Source organism: Xiphias gladius, chromosome 18 (assembly GCF_016859285.1).
Source record: "Xiphias gladius isolate SHS-SW01 ecotype Sanya breed wild chromosome 18, ASM1685928v1, whole genome shotgun sequence".
NCBI lineage: Eukaryota > Metazoa > Chordata > Actinopteri > Istiophoriformes > Xiphiidae > Xiphias > Xiphias gladius.
In genome coordinates this window covers 10805824-10824031 of record NC_053417.1, presented here as the reverse complement: position 1 = coordinate 10824031, position 18208 = coordinate 10805824, and the positions used below count along the sequence as shown (strand labels likewise).

At 38.1% G+C, this 18208-nt stretch overlaps 1 protein-coding gene across 6 annotated transcripts in view; it reads left to right on the top strand.

Moving 5' to 3' along the window:
• Positions 1-949: 949 nt before the first annotated feature.
• ubr4 (ubiquitin protein ligase E3 component n-recognin 4) overlaps positions 950-18208 on the top strand; it is a 54264-nt gene continuing 37005 nt past the window's right edge. For 3 of the 6 annotated variants that reach the window (XM_040153445.1, XM_040153443.1, XM_040153442.1), the window contains exons 1-26: positions 950-1118; positions 3901-3998; positions 4117-4220; positions 4519-4648; positions 4926-5071; positions 5295-5394; positions 5973-6114; positions 6343-6467; positions 6704-6828; positions 7122-7181; positions 7375-7565; positions 7898-7997; positions 8543-8680; positions 8800-8917; positions 10041-10082; positions 13484-13671; positions 13860-14016; positions 14166-14251; positions 14402-14571; positions 14906-15185; positions 15677-15809; positions 16163-16242; positions 16403-16531; positions 16852-17034; positions 17383-17505; positions 17604-17833. In XM_040153445.1, coding sequence (XP_040009379.1) covers positions 994-1118; positions 3901-3998; positions 4117-4220; positions 4519-4648; positions 4926-5071; positions 5295-5394; positions 5973-6114; positions 6343-6467; positions 6704-6828; positions 7122-7181; positions 7375-7565; positions 7898-7997; positions 8543-8680; positions 8800-8917; positions 10041-10082; positions 13484-13671; positions 13860-14016; positions 14166-14251; positions 14402-14571; positions 14906-15185; positions 15677-15809; positions 16163-16242; positions 16403-16531; positions 16852-17034; positions 17383-17505; positions 17604-17833 — 3503 coding nt within the window. In that variant the 5' untranslated portion in view covers positions 950-993. The remainder of the gene's footprint in view (positions 1119-3900; positions 3999-4116; positions 4221-4518; positions 4649-4925; positions 5072-5294; positions 5395-5972; positions 6115-6342; positions 6468-6703; positions 6829-7121; positions 7182-7374; positions 7566-7897; positions 7998-8542; positions 8681-8799; positions 8918-10040; positions 10083-13483; positions 13672-13859; positions 14017-14165; positions 14252-14401; positions 14572-14905; positions 15186-15676; positions 15810-16162; positions 16243-16402; positions 16532-16851; positions 17035-17382; positions 17506-17603; positions 17834-18208) is intronic. The other 3 variants (XM_040153447.1, XM_040153446.1, XM_040153444.1) reach the window with 1 other exon arrangement.

Genomic DNA, 18208 nt, shown 5'->3' with positions numbered 1-18208 from the left:
ACTTAATTAATTAATTGGACTTATGGTCATTTGTGAACATTTTTAAAAATTAAAATTAATTCCAGAAATTGTTGTGTACCATACACAATAGATACATTGGGATACATTTAAAAAAAACATTTTTAAAAGCTAAGCCAGCAAATAAGTGAATAAATAAATACTTTGGACATAATAACGTAATGAAATCATAGCCTACAGGGCAAACATGCATACTAAAAGTATTTTTTAGGTAGTAGTGACATTTTTATTTTTCACTGGAAACAGATTAAACTTTTTTCTACTTGATTTGGAAAGCATAAAAAAGGCTCCGTCATTTGTGTATAAAAATCATTAAGTGAGATTTCAGTAAAAAACAAACAAAGAAACAAGCAAACAAAAAACCCCCGCAAGATTCAACACAAAAAAACTATGTCTTTAGCCAAATGTAATCTCCTCACAGGTAGAAAATCAAATTCTGAGCCTCGAGTTAGATTATACACTTTCTTCCAGGCTTTCGAAATACTGTTTGTTTACTGCAGTCAGAAATTAAATAAATAATGGAGGCTGAACGTTTTTTTTCTCCTTATTCTTATTATATTGCACCATTATTGGTTCAGGAGACAATCAATCCAGACGGCAAGGTCAAGGTGCCATCACTAAGGTATTATAATACTCTGCAATCTTCTAAACGCACATACACTATAAATTTGTAAGAATGTTAAAATGTTTCTTGAATCAAACAATGACATAAAGCAAATTCTGCCCAACTGTGTAGTACAATGGGAACAATGGCAAGGAATAAAGATAAATAAGTAACCTGTGTGAAGTGTTTGTGTTATTTGTATGTGGAAAAGGGGCACTGTCTCATTCTTATGTGCAAACTTGCAATTAGATTGAAATACTGTTCCTTAGAGGCAATCAGATTCGCCCGATTTGTCAGATAGTGAGCGCCCCCTATGATTTACCTTCACAGTTTCGTCTTCCAGTACCTAGTTTTTTCTAAGGGATTTCAAGATGGCGTCGAGCGGAGGAGATGGGGAACACGAATGGACAGCGGCAGTGCGGCCGCTTTTATCGGCTTCGTACACCGCTTTTGAAACGAAAGAGCTACCTCAGCTTATTGGGTCTATAATCAACAGGTAACCGGTTACATGTCAATGTATTGCGGGTCTTTGTTTGCTCAGATACTGGCCGTGTCCACCCAGGAGTTAGCTGGCTGGCTAACTTGCTAAGTTAGCTCAGTAAGTTAAGTTCGATGGGAAACGTTACCCACTTAGCTAACGTTAGCGGCTAGCAAGCTACCTGAGCTTAACTTGCACTGGCACCGAGTCAGTTGCTGACGTTAGCTAATATGCTAACGTCAGCTAACTTAGTCAAAATTATGTGCAGCTTGCCCAGGCTGGTAACTCAAACGATTTCAAACAATGCACGACGAATTACTGATGCACGTTGATCTTTAATGTAACACTAGCGCTGTACAAACGTTAATCGATGTCTCAGTGGAACTTGAAGGAAATTTGCTTCATCATTAGCTAGCTAACACAAACATTAGCCAGCAAGAGAACTAATAGGCCTTCCAAACGGAGTGGATAACGTAGCGTTGAAATGGCCACAGTAATAGTTGACTACGTCAGCTAACTCAACTTATCTAAATGTGATTCAGCTTGTGTGCTGAGCTTGCTATATCCCGTCTACCTAGGGTATGCCCACGGACTGTTTATGTATTGTCTGGTTAACAGCCCGTCAGTTAATCGTTATCTGCTGTCTGTCTGTGGTTGGGTTCAAAGTAGGCGGAGATCCTCGACTGTCCACTCAGTTTTGGCTAGGTGGTGATGGTTCGCCGTTAATGTATTGTCAATCGAGTGATAACCTAGCAAAGTTGCTGCGTAATTAAATGTAAGACCAAACGTGCCGTGGGAAATCCAACATTGTGCTAAATCATTTGGAAAAAAAGCTGATGCATTACCTGTCACGCAGGAGAAGCTTGTCTTTGTAGATGAGTGTCACAGCCAGGAATAATTATTGTCGGGGACCTTTCAAAGTTTCTTAAAATGTTTTCGTTAAACTAGGTAGTTAGTGCACATTTCTCCCAGGCATACATCACCAGGAAACGTTTTTAGGTCAGTAGTAACTGTACTGCCCGTTAGTCAAGTCGTCACTTAACACTCCTGGTCAATGGTGACCTACTGTGTTTATTGGTTTCATTTCTCGAAGCAACAACCAACCTGCAAATATGAGAACTACTGCTACCAGGCCTGTTAAGTTTCGATTTCAGATATAACAAACTACTAGCGATCATCAGAAGTAAAACGGTCGTTCGGTCCCGTGAGACCTTTTCTACTATCCAAACAGTCCATTTGTAGTAGTAATGTTGCAAATGTAGGTGCCTTCCTTTTTACTTGAGTGCCCTTAACAAGCCTGGGTATTACTAGGCCCCAGGTGTTTATGGAGCATACATGAAAAATTCAAATCACACCAAAAGAAAATGCCAAAAGGCAAGTTCTGCTAATATCAGCCTGAATTTGTCAAGTTTTATCTTTAATTAAATATTTCCTCAGCACAGTAGGCTTTTCTGGACATTAAAGAAGAAGACTTATATTGCTAAAGCTTTAAATGACAAACATCAAAGTTTGAAAACACTGAGTGTAGTAAAGTTGAGTTCTTGAAGAGCACACATGCACTTGTTGTATATTGTACATATTATAGATTTAGTGGACATGGTTTAGCCACACACATTTTGGTAGACTCTCGTTACCATGCCGTGCTGCCAAAAGCCTGCCTACGCCCAGAGATTTCACATAACAGAATGTCCATGTTACTGCAACTTTGTTGTTAGTAGCTGCATTGATTTTATTTTACATACCCTGTTCATTAATCGTTATTTATAAAGTCACTGTTGATAATATAGGGTATGTGTTCCATTTATAGATTGCACTTGTCTGTTATTTTGACAAAGAAAATTTAAATGTTTTCCGTCAGATACTTTGAAGGAATAAAGTCCAATCTGACATCACAAAGGCTTTTTGCTTCTTGCATTAAAAATGAGTTCTTAGTGAATTTCAATTTTTTTATTTTTTGAAAGGAAGAAAAAATAATTTTCAGAGATAACAGAAATACTAATTTATTCTCTAAGCTTCTGATGGGGAAGGCATGGTTATACATATATACATGTTTGATATGGCAATGAATTTTCTGATGTCCACTCATTAGCTACACAATCAAATTTAAAGCTTTTTTCAGCAATATTTTATTGATCGTTCAAGGGCTTCCAGTTGGATTAAGCTGACTGTCAGCTGTAAGACTAGTTTGTCTTAAGCAGTACATTTCAGTGATGTATGATTGGGTGGGAATTGTGTACTGTGCATTGCGAAAAATATTTTATTTTATGTTTTATTCAACCTTTATTTAATCAGGATGTCTTTTGTGAAACATTATCTCTTTTACACGAGAGAACTGGCCAAAATGGCAATGTAAGATAGGTATCCTATAGTTACATAAAAACACATCATTAATGAACACCAATCACATATAGCACACAAGTAAAAATTAAGGTCTTTCCACTACCTACCAGAGCCATATTTTTTAATTTTAAAACAGCAGAAACAGGAGACTGCAAACAATTGTGTAATTTTAAAAAATAAAATAAAATAAGGGCTGTTACTAAACACTATCATTGAACCAGACCACTCAGTGCTTTTTAGACCAGGAGGAAAACCTTAAAGTCAAATCTGCAACGAACAGGAAGCCATAGGTTTTATTAGGGTCACTGGACTTAAGAGTTTCTCTTATAAACACCATGACATTGTCTGTCTGTTTTGTCTCTCCCAGCTCTCATCTCCAGACAGAAAAATGCTATGAAAATGTTTTATCAAAATTCCTATTTGACAGTATTTTATGAGATATTTCACTTGTCATTTGCAGTGAATCAGACATTCTTCACCATGATAAACAGTATGAGCCTTTCTATTCATCATTCGTGGCACTCTCTGCACATTACATCACCACAGTATGTGGACAAAGTATGTATTTTTTCATTTTTCTTTGGTTTAAGATAAGAAATTACTACTGCCATTCAGCTAGAATATTTGAAGTAGTGTTTCCTCCAGCCAGTAAATAATTTTTGCTCTGTCTCCCTAGTACCAAGAAATCAGTTGTTGTCGGTTGCTGCTGCGTGCAAAGTATTGATTGAATTCTCATTGTTGCGCTTGGAAAATCCAGATGAGGCATGTGCAGTATCACAGGTAAGAGAAACAAACTGCAGGGCACAGTGTAATGTTGTGGGACTGTATTCAATGGACAATTTTTGGTCAGTTTTTTAAGGAGTTAGAAAATTGACACCAGTCAAAGACAAAATGCTGCTAAAATTGTCTCTGTTAGCCAATTTAGCTCGATTCAGGTATTTTGAATTTTGCATGTTTTTGTACTTTACATTTGCATTAACTTGCTTTTCCTGCTCATGTGTGTCCATTTTCTGTATGAAAAGAATATTATTAGTTAAATAATAGTTCAATCAAATAACACTGTTCATTTTTTCCTCAGAAACACCTGATTCTTCTAATAAAAGGACTTTGCACTGGCTGCAGCAGACTAGATCGCACAGAAATCATTACTTTCACTGCTATGATGAAGTCTGCCAAGTTGCCTCAAACCATCAAGACTCTTTCAGACGGTAAGTGTCCCTTCAGAGATGAACCAAAGTTAAAGATACTTAATTGATTACGACACAGCATTGCTAATTGTAAAATGATTCATTCATTATAAAAAAGAACAAGTTGTTAAAAAACTGTTCAATAGTTTCATATATTGACTGGTGTAGTGATTGTTCAGTGATATTGTTGGGCTTGGCTGAAAAATGGACAGATATGATATACTCATAGGCCTTTGTGCAGAACAACAAATATTCAAAGGTTTAGAATGTAACTGAGAAAATTGTGTCCATTTAATAGTGGAAGATCAGAAGGAGGTGCCCAGTGCTGTGAACCCAGAGCTTCGACAAAAAGAAGTACAAATGAACTTCTTTAATCAACTGACTTCAGTTTTTAACCCTGACCTTACCACCATCTTGGCCTCCCCATCAGCAACACAAATGCAGGCAAGTGTTACAGAACTTACAGAAGTTCAGAGCTTAAGCTTCACAGCTGTTAACCAAACAGCTGAACAGCTCGTCAGGTTTCTTCTCATGAGTATTTTTACTGAAAATAAACTCAATCTTAACCTGTAATTTAATTTGCCACATACAAAACAGCTGCTCTTTGACTGCAATGATGGTTATAGTAAATTATCATCATTGTTATGTTTTTCAACTCCAATTATAGGCTGAGAGTGATTGCGATGACCAAACCACAGATCAAGCTGTTCAGGCCAAAATGAAAAATGCCTTTGTCTCTCAGAATGTGTCAAGCTTACAGGAACTTGGTGAGTAGTAACTTGTTGATTTATTGCCGGACAGTGTTGGTTTATTAAAACCAAGTTTAGAGTTATACCGTAAACACACATTTTAGAAAGCGACCATTAATATATATATGCGAATGATTGCTGAATACATTTCATTAGGTAATTTTCTTTTTCATTTTTTTCTTTTTTTGGTTATATAACCACTTGAAGTGTTCACCTCCATGATATGATATTTTAGAATTTTTAGGCCCTCTCGGTGTAATCCATGTTCCGACGCCACTAATGATATAAAACACAGACACAGCATTTTAAGTGTGAAGAAACCATCACCTTACAACAGTATCCTGCTGGTAATTTACCAGAATCCTGGTTCAGTGAATTTTACTTTGAACTTTTCAGGCCGTATGAAAGTCACGTGTTCATTTTTTTTACTGTCGTAAGTGGGAAAATTGTACTATGGAGCTCTAAATCTTTTAAGACCCTGCAACCAACCAAAGTACTGTTTGCTCTCTATATTTTAATGTAACATAGCAAAATTGTTTCTTTCTTTCTTTTCTCATTAGGGCTAATAGTTTTTTTTCCATAACTTGTATTTCCAGGTGGGTCTGAGAAATTGCTACGAGTGTGCCTCAACCTGCCCTACTTTCTACGCTACATCAACCGTTTTCAAGATGCTGTATCAGCCAACTCTTTCTTTATCATGCCCGCGACAGTGGCTGATGCCACTGCTGTCCGCAATGGGTATTTTTTATTTATTTATTTATTTATAAGGATAAAATGTTCTAAAGTAAAGTAATATACTGTATATATGTATATTAATATATTTTGATTTATTTTGAATATACAATATAATCTGTTTGCGTTTCTACATGTATATTGGATGAGTAGTGTTTGTGAAAGTTTTTTATTTTATTTTTTTATTTCCTCCCAATTATTTAATTAACTTTCTACACTTAAACCCATACACAGATTCCATTCACTGGTGATAGACGTGACCATGGCTCTGGACACACTTTCCCTGCCTGTACTGGAGCCCTTGACACCAGGGAGATTACTTGATATGACTGTGCTGGCTTTGAGCTGTCTCTATGCTGGTAGGTGGCAACTCTCTATGGGTAAAATAAAATTCTACTGTCCACTATTCAACAAACGAGGAGGAATTTTAGACAGGACAGCAATACCAGCTTTCCTCTACAAACAGCAAGAGACCATAAAGCAGTGCAGCAATATGACGCGTTTGAATGTTAAACCACCAGCTGGAATAACTGACTATTACTCTCTCCCCTATTTAATCAACAACTGAATGTAAAAACTATTTTTACATATTTAGGTGTGAGTGTGGCCACTTGCATGGCCATTCTGCAGGTAGGAAGCGGCTTGCAGCTTCGATCTGCCTCCACTGGGACTAAAGAGGAGGACTATGAAAATGATGCAGCAACAATTGTCCAGAAATGTGTGAGTATTATGAGTACAACATACTTTGTCAATGTATGGTCATATGTTACTTGCCTTTTGCTAAAGTTTTTACATAGGCCTTATTCACTGACTTCAAATAATGAAAGAATTGTGGGCAAATATATTTGTCTATGACTGTTTAAATAGTGGTGATATTATCATATTTTGACATTGCATCACATCTCTCCCTATGGTCTTTTATAATCGCCAATGACTGCCTTGCTAGCATGTGTCCATAATCAGATACAGCAAATTTAAAATGGTAACAAGTACAAAATTTGTGTTGGCAACAGCTGGAGATCTATGAAATGATTGGACAAGCCATCAGCAACTCCCGCAGAGCTGGAGGAGAAGTGAGTACCTGGTTTTGAGTACTAACTAGAATATTCAAAGAATAACACTACTTCAGTACCTTTTGATTTCCTGTGCCACGTAAGTAGTTTATCGTTTGTGAAGCTAAACTAAGTTAAGAATTGTGTAAGCGGTGTCTATGAAATAAAATCTTGGAAATTGATTTTTTTTAAACACACTTATTTGTGTATACAGCATTATCAGAACTTCCAGCTGCTGGGAGCCTGGTGCCTTCTAAACAGCCTGTACCTGATTCTTAACCTGAGCCCGACTGCCCTGGCGGATAAAGGGAAAGAGAAGGATCCCCTGGCTGCCCTGCGTGTCCGGGATATTGCTGCTCGCACCAAGGATGGCGCAGGATCGCCTAAACTTGGTCCTGGCAAAGGGTAATTTCCAATGAATATGAAATAAATTAATATATTCTTTCTAGTGTCATTCTGGCTCTGTCTTTTCTTTGGATCCTCATCAGGTATTTTGTTTTTTTTATTTGTATAAATGAATGTGTTGGCAGTCGTTACTGCAATGAAATCTTATCTTTGAAATGAAACTTTTCTGGGTATAAAGTGAGCTTATTGGCTCACTTATAAAAGCACTATCTGCATATTTCTGATATGTAATGCTTATTTACTGTTTTTTTTTTTTTTTTTTAAGTCACACCTGAAAATTGATTTGTGTGCATTAATTATTTTTGTCATTTCTTCTCATTGTTTTTCTTAAGACACCAAGGGTTTGGAGTTTTGTCCGTCATCCTGGCCAATCACGCCATCAAACTTTTGACTTCACTTTTCCAGGATCTCCAAGTTGAGGCTCTCCACAGGGTAAGTGAAGCACTTTCTTACTTGATCAACTTACTTTCTGTTGTATTTTTAGAAAAATTCCATTAGTTTACAACATTTGTCTTAATGTTGTACTTGTGGCCAGTATCACTATAAGCACAAGACTTGAATTGTCACCATCATTGTAGAGATTGTGGACATAAACCCTCTGCTTGAAACAATACATTTTGTTGTGCCAGTGTGGCTAATGAAATGTGAGCTGTCATCCTGTTGTTTGAAGAACCAAAAAAAAAACAACTGTTCTTCAGTTAGGCTGCCAACATGACGTCTCTTTCTGTATGACTTCTTTGTTGTTTTGTCCAAATCATGTCTAATTTTTCTTTGATAACAAATAGCAGATACACAGGTTTGCAAACATACTTACTCAAATGGTGTAGCTATATACAAAGCAATTCTAGTTCGTTAATTCTTAAAGTCTAGAAATGCTCTTAAATCATGTTTAAAAAAAAAAAAAAAAAGTGTCAAACAAAACAAATCTTTTATCCCTTGAAACCCATCTTCCCTTCTTTCAATCCCTCTACCCACAGGGTTGGGCGAGTGATGGGCCACCAGCCGAGCTCAACATCATGGCACAGAGCACTTCCATCCAGAGGGTCCAAAGGCTCATCGACTCTGTGCCCCTGACCAATCTACTCTTCACCCTTCTCTCCACTTCCTACAAAAAGGTGCAATCATTTATATTCAAATATCTTTAATTTGCATAATTGTTATTACATTGCTGATTGAAATAAGTGTGAGAAGTGTGATAATCTCTGAAGACTGCTGTTGTTTTTGCTGCTATCAGGCTTGTGTTCTCCAACGGCAGAGGAAGGGCTCAGTCAGCAGTGATGCCAGTGCTTCTACAGATTCAAACACCTACTATGAGGATGATTTCAGCAGTACAGAGGAGGACAGCAGTCAAGGTACTTTATCTTTCTGGATTTAAACAATTACATCAGGACTTCAGAAAGCTTCCTTAAAATTGAACGTTCAAGCTAGCATATGCACCCGTATACCAGTTTTAGGTTTGCAAAACAAAAAGAAAAATCATACCCCTGGCCATTTTTTGGACATCATTTTAACTTAAATCCTGGCTGGAGGAGCACAGATGATACAAGAAACAATGCATATATCTTTCTGTACAGCATTCATAGCATAGGAACAATAAATCAAAAGGCCTAGAGAATTAGACATTTTAATCAGCTTGAAAGGAGTACAGGACTTGGATTGACACAGTAGGGGGGGACAAGTAGCTGGTCTATTAACTACACAATTCTTACTAAATAATATGAATTTGTATTTGCATATTATAAAAATGCAATGTAGCAAAATGGGTTTACAAAAGAGAGAAGACAGTTGGCAATTGATGTGTCGAGTGAAATGCAAACTTCACTGCTAATAATAAAATAATGACTTAGCAAAAAGTGGTACATTTTAGGTAGCATTTGATAGTGCAAGGACTTTATACATTATCTTCATACAAAGATGTCTCATGATTCGATTCAATTCCAATTTATTTATATAGCGCCAAATCATAACAGAGGTTGTCTCCGGGCACTTTTCATATGTAGCAGGTCTAGAATGTATTCTGTATAGTTATATTTACAGAGACCCAACATGATCACAAATGATCCGTTATAACAATATTATATATTACATCTAGAAAACGTATAGTATGGCCCATAAAAGATGTGATGGAGACCCACCTGTGTTCTCATCACTTAATGAGTAAATTGACCAACGATCCAGCATCCCAAAAGCTTTGTGTAATGCCGTCAAGGAATGCCCCAGATTTCTCTCTATCACAGTGTGAATGCAGGTGCTGAAAGCAGAGTCATGTTTGTCTTTGATCTCTGAGTTAGTGTCAATGCTGAGCTGTATCAGGGAAGCGTTGAAACAGGTGTGCTGTCAGTGGATCAGTGAGACAGGTTATGACAACAGTGAAAAGGGTAAAAATATACACACACAAGTAAGTAATTTATTTATTTATTTTTTTGTCCCTTCATCACACAATGACAGTTTAGTTGACAGTGTCTACTATTTCAGCAGAGAGAAGACAGGAGAAGACAAGTGCAGCTTGTGTTTCAGGTCAGCAGTTTTCTGTCCTCAGGTCAAAGACTTGGTGTCCACTTCACTGTCCTAGATTCATTTTGTTATTGTATGTCTCACAATTTAGGCTCTGAGCTGTGGCCCCAATAGCTTAGAAAATGACAGAGCCACAGATGAAGAGGCATTGGCAAAATTGCCCCTATTCTCAAAGGTGCTTTGTGTTGTAATTGACATGAAATAAATTTAGATTTTTTGTCAAAGAGGTTCATCTGTGGCTCAGTGTGATTCAAAGGATAGTACCAGTGGTGTTGTCATGTGGGTGCTCATTATCGCCTTTAAAGGCATTAAAACCTCACAAGAGAGCTGGGTGAAGAATAGAAATGTCACTGATACCAACATTTGCAGTAACCGACCAACTAAATTTCCTCCGCTTGGTATGTTGAGTAAAAGATTTTCCCAGGGGATTTCTAGAGCTGTCTCCTAAAAGCACTATGTCACCATATTGTCATCCAGTCTTTGCCTCTTCCTTGTCTCATAGTTGTTCTGTACAGTCATTGCGAATAAAGCTGCTTTTGACATGAGGACCACTAATGGTAATGCTTTAATAGGTCAACATCATCTCTCTGCAGATATTTTAATGCAGACCTAGATTGTAGTTAAATTTAAACTCAAACCTTTTTTTAACATTTATTTATCTGTCAATACTAAGGATATATTTAAAATGATTTATATTGATATTGATTTTGTGGTTATATTACTTAGCCCTACCTCAGATCATACTCGTTTTTTCTTCAGTCATTATATTATATTTACGTGTCATTGTAGTACTCATCAGACATGTCTGAAAATGTCCTAAATACAAAAATACTGTAGCACCCACATCAACAATGAAAGTGGTATTATTCTTGATTGACGACAAATTCAATTTGTGCTTGTAAATTATGGGCTTAATCACACTATGCTACGTCTTGCTGTCACCTGAAAAAATATGATTTTTGTATGTTGCATGCAAATCTGAATATCAACTTAAAGTGATATTCTTTTAAAAATTAAAAGTTGTTTCTTGTTCTTGTATTGGAGTTAATCTGTACATACTTCAACTGGCTACACCTGCGGTCAGATGATTTTCAAGTGTAATCATAATGTTTCTGAAAATATATTTCATTGCTACATATCAACTGAATTGGGTAGCCTGTGTGGCCACAAGGATCGATGTGAGGGTCCAGTGTACTGCCAGTTGGTTGGTGAGTGAAGGCAGGGGCCTTGGTGGACAAACCCCTGGTTATAACTACTAGTTTTAAAATGCAACCTCTCTGATGGGGAAGGAGCCAGGGCTAGTGAGCAGGTCAAGTGATAAACTAGATGTAGTTGGACTCAACCTGTACACAGGACCTGTTCTGAAACCAAAACTCTGGATAGGAGCAGTACTCATTCCTTTTCTGGAATTGTTCAAAATGAGAGACGTTGAGTAGGTGTTGGAAAACTCACAAGCAAGCAGCTGCGTGCTGCTGTGTTGGAGTTGTTCTTTGAGAACAAGAGGGTCAACTCTATGCAGCTGCCTGTCACGGGGAGGAAGGCTCTCACTGATTTCTGTGCCTGTTTGACATACAGCATCTTACAGCATCTCATCTGGCAATCCTGGATTTGCTGGGTTGGGTCCTAGAGAGAACACCGTCTAATGATACTATAGTTCTTTTGGGGCACTTCAATGTGTATTTGCAAAATAATGGAAGACCTAGAGGGGGTTGATTGGAAGGAATGGCCTGCCTTATATGAACCCAAGTTGTGCCTCGTGACATCTCTGGTTGTCATGGACTGTTCATGACAAACATTGTTTGTGCATAGCGTAGGTGTAGTGTACTTGGTAGCAGAACACGTAAGGCCAGAATTGATGATTGACTATATTCATATAATCAGATCTGATGACACATGTCTTACATTCAGGTGAAGACAGTAGCAGAGCTGTCATCTGAGTTGGATCAGGTGGTGGAGGATGTCAGACAAACTCTGTAAACCCAAATGTATGTGAGGGTGAACTGAGAAGTTTTGGCAGAGCCCCCTGTCTGCCAAGTTCTTAAATCCCACCTCCAAAGGAATTTTTCCTGCGTCCCATGGGTGGCTGGGGACATAGAATCAATGGGGCGCCTTGATAGAAATATTCCACAGCTGAGGGGCAGCTCCAAGTTTTGGTCAAAAGGTAGTTGAAACCTGTTCTTTTGGCAAACCAAAGAAACCTGTTTTTGGACACCAGGAGAGGAAAGCAGTAAAGCTGAAGGAGGAGACCTTTTTGGTCTCCAAGATTTAGATGCTTTCTTTCCGCATATTGTTAGATGAGAAAATGATATTTGAATTCCAGTTTTCATTACATAGCTGCTGTTTTTCTAACTTCTGACTTCATTAAGTCTTTAGTAGTGAATGTAACAGAGTGATTATTAATTTGGCAGACAAGGTTTTATGTGCATCAGTTCTGAGCAAACGAAGTGATTAATGTTCAAGAATAGTTGGTTGGCCATGTGACAGAATGGATCTTATATTATTACGCCAAGATGTTATTTAATCTGGTTCTTAAAATGTTGAGAGCTCACAAAACTGAAACTATCTACTATATTTTAACCTAATTTAAAATGGCTATTTGTTCTAGCTGATGCATGATGGTAGTGCATAGTAAAATCCAGTGGCTGTGACATGTTGATTGTAACACAATGCTCTCTGTTACGGAATAATGCAGCGGTGATGTCTTCCAAGTGTTGTGTGTCTCATTGTTGCCAGTATCACAATAGCACGTATGTCAACACACAGACACACAGTAAAATCCATGTATGAGCTCAACATTGCATGTTATTTAAAGTCTCAGAATGTTTAATGGAGTTTTTTAAAAAGGACCCAACTTTAATTTACTCTTATAACAATCAGAAAACATCAAGTACCCAAAATAATGGCTTATAATGTCGAGGCAGGATAGTGGCTATAAGAATGTGAAACACTGTAAAGCAGCTTTTTTTTCCCCCAGCAAATACAGTGACTGAGAGACACTACAGCATAAGCTCTGTCATTATTATTCCAACGCCTGTTTTGATGGCAAATGTATTGGCAAAAAAAGAGGAAAATTAAATACACCCAGAGTGCTTTATTTCATTCGCAGTGACGGCAATTAAAAGTGGGTGTCTACTGAGAAATTTTCTCAGAAGATAAATTCTGTTGTATTCTTCTTTAAGTGGATATTCATCAACAGAGCATCAGTATATGTTCACTTTTACTGCAGTGTTTGCCTCTTATCCACCGCCTACACAGTGTTGTAGGTGTCATGAACTAGTTTGAAGTTATTTTTACATTTTCCCTTTTGATGACACCACTGCCAATCCACACACATCTTTTAAGTCTTGGAACAGTTCTCAACTCCACTTCAATTCATATAAATAATTTTGTCTTTCTCTTTATAGATGATGACAGTGAACCCATCTTGGGGCTTTGGTTTGAAGAGACAATTTCACCCACCAAAGACAAAGTAGCTCCCCCACCACCTCCTCCACCCCCACCCCTGGAGACTTCTCCCAGACTGAAAAGCCCCAGCAAGCAGAATCCAAGCGAGAATGGCAACATTTTAGCTGGCCGTAAAGACCCAGAGCTGGTGAGGACTCATTAATGTGTACCTGACAACCAACAGAATAAGGCTGCTGCAAATCTATAGTAAACAACACCTGTATTGTTTTATAAATGCTAGCATACCTGTCATTATGTCACTAGTAACAGCTTAGTAAAGTTTTTAAGTTTTAAAATGTGATAAAACAAACAAATCAAATTTGTTTGTTCCCATAGTTCCTCAGTTTAGCCTCCAGCATTCTGAACTTCATCACCACCTCAATGCTGAAGTCCAGGAACAACTTCATCCGCAACTACCTGAGCGTGTCTCTTACAGAGCAGCACATGGCTACACTAGCCAGTATCATCAAAGATGTGGACAAAGATGTCAAAGGTATGGCTGAAAAAAACTGCTTAACATGCAAATTATCTCAAATAAATACCCTGATTTCCTTTCGCTGGCCTAGAAGCTAATGTAGCCCATAATTGGTAGACAGAAATGCACTCTGCTAGGTTTAATGTTTTTTTTTTTTTTCTGTTCAGGCTCCTCAGATGAAGTGTTTTCTTTAGCTCTGTATCACTTCAACCACACTCTGGTGACATCAGATCTTCCATCCCCAGCCTTGCAGGTAAGAAGAATAAGTTTGTTATACCATTAACTTGTTCACACAGAAAAAAAAGAGACCTTTGACCAAAAATTGCTATGATTAATTTGTAATAATGAGAATTGGTTATTCATTGTCTTATTATTGTCCTCTTGACCTCTTTATCATTCACAGAGCACCCTTCTTCAGCAGCTGGGTGTGGCGCCCTTTTCAGAGGGTCCCTGGCCTCTGTACATTCATCCACAGTCATTATCAGTCCTCTCCAGACTTCTCCTCATATGGCAGCACAAAGCCAGTGTGCAAGGAGAACCAGATGTGCCTGAATGTATGAAAGTCTGGGAGAGGTATGGCAACCATGGCATTCTCATCAGGCTATGTGCAGTGGAGTCGCTTACATATTTTTGATGCTGTCACCATAATACCTTGGAGATCAGTTTGTATTGTTGTAAACTACTCAGGCTCTTGTACTTTTGACCAGTGATTTCAAAAAACAACTGGAGCTCATAGAACAATGTCCTGCTTCACTTTGGCATTAAGTTACAAGAGTGTAAAATGCCATTTTAAGCTTATCAGTATTCCAATACAGTGGACTCCTTATACTTGTACACATTGTATTTCATCATTGTTGCATCCCCCCTCATTTCTCCTTACTGCTACCTTTTACTCTCCTGCTCTCAGGTTTTTGGGAACGTTGAAGCAACACACTATCCAGGGTTCTGTTCATGGAGAAGACGACCTTAATGTGGAGCACCTCCAGCTCCTGCTACTCCTTTTCCACAATCTGTCAGAGCGCGGGCGACGGTCAGTCCTCACCCTGGTCACCCAGGCCATCACTGAAGTGGCACAGAGCAGAGACTCCCAGCTGAAGGCTGTACCCCTCAACTTGGCCCGTCTGTTGCTGGTTTTTGACTACCTGCTGCGCCACTACTCCAAGGCTCCCTTGTACCTTTTCGAACAGGTTAATGCATATTTTCTAAAGGTTGTTGTCTTGTCCTTTATGGTAAATTCCTCAGATAAAGATTGGTTGTATATATTTGATAGGTATATTTGTTACTTGAATTTTATCCTTGTCAAGTAAAATACCATCCAGCAAATACCTTGATTTAATAATTTACTAATCCAGATCAAACTAATAGATCCCCTCTTGTTTATAACATAAGGCTCAGAAATATCCACACAGTAACTTTCCCAGTAATTTCTTTGGAGCAACTACTGGTTTCACCTCATGATAATAACACAGAAGCAGATATATCTGTGATTTCCAGATTTAGTAAGTTGATCTTTTGAATTATTTTGATTTGATTACACTTTAGGAATCACATGACAGCCAAATTAAGTTGTATTCCAAATTATCATTTTTCTAATGCTGAACTTTTGATTTAATGTTGCTGTGGGGAACTGTGTTGATAGAAACTTTAGCTAATCTCCAACCATGAATTTTATTTATAGGTGCAGTACAACCTCCTCACCCCACCATCCACTGGGCCAAGTTCTGTTCAGGAAGGAGGCAAACGCAGCAGTCTTCCACTTTACTATGGATTCAAAGAGGTGGAGGAGAACTGGGCTAAACATTGTTCAGCAGGTAAGACCAATGAAGGACATGTACCTTTTTTAGCCACTGGCCAGAGCAAGGCAGTAGCTACAAAAACGTACCAGCTGCGTGGACCATTTTTGCAAACCGATTTTTTTTTTTTTTTTGGATAAAGATTATCTGAACACTGGTTGTCCTACCACCAGAGTCACTGGTAGAACAGAAAACCTGAAATGGCATTCACATTGCTGGCAGTGATTTCCGACCTCAGGAACGTGCACTAACATACAGTATTTCATATTGTCTGTGTTCTTACTTCTTATCTGTGAAGAAGATGTTGCTGTTTTCATTGGTAGTAGATGAGACAATAACATTCTGTTTTCATGTATTTCAACCTCTTTTAGATTCAAATGTTCAGCCCAAATTCTACTGTGTTCTGTCCCCTGAGGCATCTGAAGATGATATCAGCAGACTAGACAACAAGGTGAGGGCTTATTTATCAAACGGTTTTCATTCATACAGTTGTGTGTGTGTTCTTGAAGTATTGTATTTTTATTTATTTTTTTTACACAAATGTATATATGTACAGTATACAGCTCCATATCCCTGTGTCACTGTATTCAAACATAACTTTTTTCTGATAGGTCTTTCCAAAACTGTTCAATGGAGCAGTTAAATACGATGAACTGTATGCATGGCTCATCTCACTCGTGGCAGCAGGTTCTCAGTTTGACACAACAAGAAGACAGGAGAACAAGCCCATCACTCCTATGGTGAGATCACATCACATGAACGCACCATGAACTGTACTAACAGGGTAAATGAGCCCATGATGCAGAAGGCATCACAGGTTTGCCCAAACCGCAATAAGCACCTGTTGCCTGTAGTGCTTTGTTACTAGCTCACATGAAGCATTTACTCTCAATATTTGAAATTGATCTGCAAACACACGGATAAAATGTTTATCTTGATGTAATCCACTTTTTATTGAATTAGTCAATTAGTTACTTGTGCTTCAAATGAAGCTTAATGTGATGACAACTGGAAAGCATTTAATTTTGGGTAAACTGTGTATGTTTATTACCCTGCACAGGAGGCCTGCTCCCTTCAGTACTACTTCCTGGTACTGTGGAGGATTCTCGGCGTTTTACCTCCCTCAAAAGCCTACATGGAACAACTGAAGACTGGCTGCAGCGATCCCAGTGAGAGCGACATCCTGCACACATTGCGATGGTCCTCACGTCTCCGGGTATCTACCTACGTGAATTGGATCAAGGTCTGTTGACAACTGAAAGCACTACATTAATGCCTTATTGATATGATGGGTGCCAAAGCAAATAAATCACTTTTCTTTCTTTGTTTTTTTTTTAATTAAAAAAATATTACACTTGACTTTGTTTAATGGCAACTTTTATGATAATTTGGTTATTCTACACATGATTATTTTGTTCTTTAAAATAAATTAGTCTGAAACTGGACGTTTCAGATTGCTTCTCTTTTTTTTTCTGACTTAAAATGTACACTATATCCTGTACCCTGTCCTTAATCCTGTAATGTAATATCTTTAATCCTCTTCAGTGTAGTTTATGTTGATGCATGACTATGCCTATACTATCAATGACAGGAACACTTGGTGAAGCAGGGAATGAAAGCAGACCAGGCAGCCTCACTAGTTGAGATGACATCTGCCAAGTGCAGTACCGTTAAATATGATGTGGAGCTAGCAGAGGAGTACATTGCCAGACAGGTAATGATTACAATGTAGTCACTGATGACCTGTGTATCTATTATTGTTCAAAGTTTTGAACTTCGTTGTCTGCCTTTGACGACTTGATTCTTTTGCAGATTTCCACCTTCTCCAGTGTAGACCCAAACGCCATTCTTCCACTTCATCAGTTACCCTCTCTACAAGCCATCTATACACTGGATGCAGTCATCTCTAAAGTGCAGGTTTCCTTAGATGAGCATTTGTCTAAGGTTGCCATTGAGGCAGACACCCACAAGTCCTCTGAGATCACAAAGAACCTGCTGCCAGCCACACTACAGCTCACTGATGTTTACACGGCTTTCACAAGGTGAGAAAGGATCACTTTAACTACTGCATTATGCTCACCTCTTGATATGTGACAAGCTGATTCAGGCCATGTCTTAACTAGCAGGCCCAAGGATGACTGACTGACTGAATTAATTAATTAATTAGATTATTTAAGCATACCGATTTTAAAAGTAGTTAAAAGCGTCGAGGATTAAAACGCACAAAAGCCCAAAGGTTTATTCCCACTGTGGTCCTCCACATTTAACAAACAGCATGACAAGAAATACATACCAACAAATACAACCACAATTTACAGTGGCAAATGGGCATGGCCTACATGGTCTGAGATTCCTTCATTTAGGTTATAAATTGCTGAGAAACATTCCTTTCAAAGCCAGTTTGAATATGTGCTCAG